Source organism: Hordeum vulgare, chromosome 5H, assembly GCF_904849725.1.
Source record: "Hordeum vulgare subsp. vulgare chromosome 5H, MorexV3_pseudomolecules_assembly, whole genome shotgun sequence".
Lineage (NCBI taxonomy): Eukaryota > Viridiplantae > Streptophyta > Magnoliopsida > Poales > Poaceae > Hordeum > Hordeum vulgare.
The window spans coordinates 460,177,083-460,181,296 of NC_058522.1; the positions used below are offsets into that span (position 1 = coordinate 460,177,083).

Consider the following 4,214-nt stretch of genomic DNA (forward strand, 5'->3'; position numbering starts at 1 on the left):
CGGTCTATCTGGATAGGCTGCGGCTGGTGCACCTTCAGTTCATCATAGATAGGATCAAGGCGCAACTCGCATGATGGAAAGGGAATCTCATGCACATCTCCGGCTGACGTACCCTTGTGCGATGCGTCCTTTCAGCCATGCCGACCTTCGCAATGTCCGTCTTGCCGATACCTACCAAGTTGTTAAAAGAGATAGACAAGTGCAGCGGCGCTTTCTATGGAGCAAGAATGACGAGCTTTCGGGAACTGACTACAAGGTAAACCGGAGCACGGTCGGAGGCCTAGGGATCCCGAACCTCCACAAATTCGGGAGGGCCTTACGGCTGCGATGGTTGTGGATTCCATGGAGCCACCCAGACCGGCCGTGGGTGGGCACATAAGTACCATGTAGCAACATTGACGAATCATTGTTCATCGCGGCAACCTCCGTCACCATCGAAGATGGGGGCACGACGTCCTTCTGGCATTCGACGTGGCTGAGTCTGGCCACCTTGGCGATGCAATTCCCGGAGCTTTACAAGCACTGCAGAAGGAAGAAAAGGACGGGCCGGGAGGCGCTTACGGATGAAGCTTGGATCGGTGATCTCGCACATGGCAGCAAGCACCACCTGGTGCAGGACTTCCTCCACCTGCACCGGCTGATGCAACATCGAGGCGTCCAACTGTTGGGCGGCACACCGGACCGCATCTCCTGGCGCATGGAGAAGTCCGGCATCTACTCCGCGAGATCTGCATACCACATGAAGTTTCAGGGAAGAATTTCTTCCGCCCGTGACAGGCTGATTTGGAAGGCATGGGCGCCGGGAGGTACGAAGATTCTCTCCAGGTTAATGCTCCAAGACAGACTCTGGTGCAACGATAGATTGCAACGGCAGGGATGGCCCAATGAATACTTGTGCCAACTGTGCGTCAGAAACCTAGAGACTTGCAAGGACCTATTTTGGACTTGCCCGGCTTTGCAGGAGGTATGGAACAAGATCAGTCAATGGAAAGGCTATGTCGCACTCAAGCCAAAGTAGGACCGGAAACGGCAATTTACCGCGACCATAGCGCTAAAATCACATGAAGAAAACGAGGGCAAATGGAAGAAGGGAACCAACACGATGAGACTTGTCACCTGTTGGGCTATCTGGCAAGAACGCAACAAATGCAACTTTGAGAATAAAATACCGAGCATCAGAGACATTATCTCGGGGATAATAATTACTATGGGGCAATGGAGACTAGCAGGAGCTAGATGCATTAAGAGCCCCTTCGGGGACACACTATGAGAGATTCCTCATTAGAAGCCTTTTTTTGCGGACGTACAACCGACTTGTGGTCAATAGTTCGGTGATTCTCAGATCTTCACATCACTTTGTTCTTCCGTTGCTTTCTGCTATTAATATTAACGCCAGTGTAGCAGGACTTTTCAATTTTTTTATCCAAATGGATAATACACATGAATCTAACTGGTTTCTGATTACTCAAAAAAAAAACTGGTTTCCTGAGTGCAAAACAAATGATATATTCCAATACATAGGACAACTGCAGGCATACTCATTTAAATGCAACGCGAGGAAACCACAAGAAAAATGTGTCTGGGTCGTACGCGATCGAGTCTTGAAGAGAGATAGGGGTACGTGGATATAGGGCGCCCGCCTTTCGCCGCTTCGTCCCTCCTCGACCTCGAGTTGCACGAGAACGGATTGGTACAAGTGTTTGCCAGCACAACGTATAGACGATTTTGCGCCGTGGAAGACGGCGCGCATGCGCGACTGCCTTATCCGTTCGGTTCGGGTCATCCACAGCACACGCGCCGGTGGCGGCCGGAGCATCCTGGCCGTCTCCCTATAAATACCTTGCCCCGGGACGTGTCTGCTTCACAAAAAGCAAGTTCCATATCTAGCTGACTAGCCAAGTACACACGTACAGTGCTAGCGCCTGATCGAGTTATGGGGAGGCAGATCGCCGCCCTGTGCGGGCTTGTCGTCGTGCTGCTCCGGCTCACGTCCGGCGTGGATGCACAGACGGAGATTCTCTTCCAGGTGCTTACATACGTGGGAACTCCCATCATAACGGATGCACATGCTCAGTAGTCGGTACTACTCGTGCTAATAACTATAACTGGTGTGTTCGTGTGCATGCATGCAGGGGTTCAACTGGGACTCGTGGAGCAAGCAGGGGGGCTGGTACAACATGCTCAAGGGCCAGGTCGGCGACATCGCCGGCACCGGGGTCACACGCGTCTGGCTGCCACCACCTTCGCACTCCGTTTCATCTCAAGGCAAACCCACACCATCGTCTACGGTTCTCCTGCGTCGTTGCTGCCTCGGTGCATGCATGGCACGCCTCCTAACTCTGCAACTATTGTTTCCTTGCGTGCGTGCGTGCGTGCGTGCGTGCAGGCTACATGCCGGGCCGGCTCTACGACCTGGACGCGTCCAAGTACGGCACGGCGGCGGAGCTCAAGTCGCTCATCGCGGCCTTCGGCGCCAAGGGCATCAAGTGCGTCGCGGACGTCGTCATCAACCACCGCTGCGCCGAGGACAAGGACGGGCGCGGCGTCTACTGCATCTTCAAGGGCGGAGGGCCGGAGGGCCTCCTGGACTGGGGTCCCGGCATGATCTGCAGCGACGACACCAAGTTCTCCGACGGCACGGGCCACCGTGACACCGGCGCCGACTTCGCCGCCGCGCCCGACATCGACCACCTCAACCCGCGCGTCCAGAAGGAGCTCTCCGACTGGCTCAACTGGCTCAAGTCCGACCTCGGCTTCGACGGCTGGCGCCTCGACTTCGCCAAGGGCTACTCCGCCGACATCGCCAGGACGTACGTCCAGAACACGAGCCCCGGCTTCGTCGTCGCAGAAATATGGAACTCCCTGAGCTACGACGGCGACGGGAAGCCCGCCGTCAACCAGGACGGGGAGCGGCTGGAGCTGGTGAACTGGGCGAAGGCCGTCGGCGGCCCTGCCATGGCGTTCGACTTCACGACCAAGGGCATCCTGCAGTCGGCGGTGCAGGGCGAGCTGTGGAGGATGCGGGACAAGGAGGGCAAGGCTCCCGGGATGATCGGCTTGTTGCCGGAGAAGGCGGTCACGTTCGTGGACAACCACGACACTGGCTCGTCGCAGAAGAAATGGCCGTTCCCGGCCGACAAGGTCATGATGGGCTACGCCTACATCCTCACCCACCCTGGAGTCCCATGCATCGTACGTGCATTGATCGAGCTATATTTTCTGATAGTATGTCATATAATTACATTTCCGCCTATTCATGCCATATAATTACCCTTGTTGTGCATGCAGTTCTATGATCACGTGTTCGACTGGAACCTGAAGCAGGAGATCAACGCGTTGGCGGCGGTGAGGAACCGCAATGGGATCAACGCCGGGAGCAAGCTACGCATCCTGGCGGCGGAGAGCGACATGTACGTGGCGACGGTTGACGAGAGAGTTATCGTCAAGCTCGGACCGAGGTTCGACGCGGGCAGCGTCATCCCGTCGGACTTCCACGTGGTGGCTCACGGCAATAACTACTGCGTCTGGGAGAAGAGCGGCCTTAGGGTGCCGGCCGGCCGGCGCTAGCTAGCTAGACGTTAGCAACTTTGCACCGGCGGCGGCCAGACCGTACGTTGTACTCTTCTATACTATTACTAATAAAAGATCAAACGAAAACTTCTTACACACAACTATTATTCCCACAAAAACAAACACCAATCACCACCACATAATTAGTCAACAAATTAATTACAATCTAACGGCTTTCCACCCTCCATTCAGCCCGACGGTGTGCAGTTACCAAATTAACAAAGGCTGACCGTGCTCCACCTCCTCCTACAGCGAACAAGTGTTGCGAATTCAGCCGCTCGGTCCGCCCCGCCTCGCGCAACCGCCGTTGCCCCCGCCGCTCGCACCCGTCCGCACCTCCCGCCCGGCCCGTCGCCGCTCGCCTCCGCCCGCATCGCTCGCTCGCCCGCTTGGCCCCGCCCCTGCCTCGCGCAGCCGCCGCTCGGCGCTCTCCCCCGCACCGCCGGATCGGCCCATCCCCGCCAGTTCCGCCGCTCGCACCTGTCAGTTCTGTCACGGGCCAGCGCGCCCGCTGTCCCCGCCACCGTCGGCGCTGTCCGATCCCCCACTCTAGTGAGCCTGCCGCACTTCCCTGCTTACTCTTCGTTGGACGTGATGGTCGCTTCCGTGCCCATGCGTGCGACTCTGGTCCCGGGACCTCGAAG

General features: G+C 57.0%; 1 protein-coding gene across 1 annotated transcript; it reads left to right on the forward strand.

Moving 5' to 3' along the window:
* The first annotated feature begins 1,880 nt into the window (after positions 1–1,880).
* LOC123399456 (alpha-amylase isozyme 3A-like) lies at positions 1,881–3,667 on the forward strand. The gene is made up of 4 exons (XM_045093865.1): positions 1,881–2,026; positions 2,133–2,304; positions 2,387–3,192; positions 3,289–3,667. Exons 1-4 carry the CDS (start codon positions 1,934–1,936, stop codon positions 3,565–3,567), a joined length of 1,350 nt encoding a protein of 449 aa, XP_044949800.1. The 5' UTR covers positions 1,881–1,933; the 3' UTR covers positions 3,568–3,667.
* Positions 3,668–4,214: the final 547 nt, after the last annotated feature.

Excerpts from the sequence above, each read along its gene's own strand:
- LOC123399456 (XM_045093865.1), top strand. The coding sequence starts at position 1,934 with ATGGGGAGGCAGATCGCCGCCCTGTGCGGGCTTGTCGTCGTGCTGCTC. Across the intron at positions 2,305-2,386 it reads TACGGTTCTCCTGCGTCGTT|GCTACATGCCGGGCCGGCTC; the intron begins GCTGCCTCGGTG and ends GCGTGCGTGCAG. Across the intron at positions 3,193-3,288 it reads ACCCTGGAGTCCCATGCATC|TTCTATGATCACGTGTTCGA; the intron begins GTACGTGCATTG and ends TTGTGCATGCAG.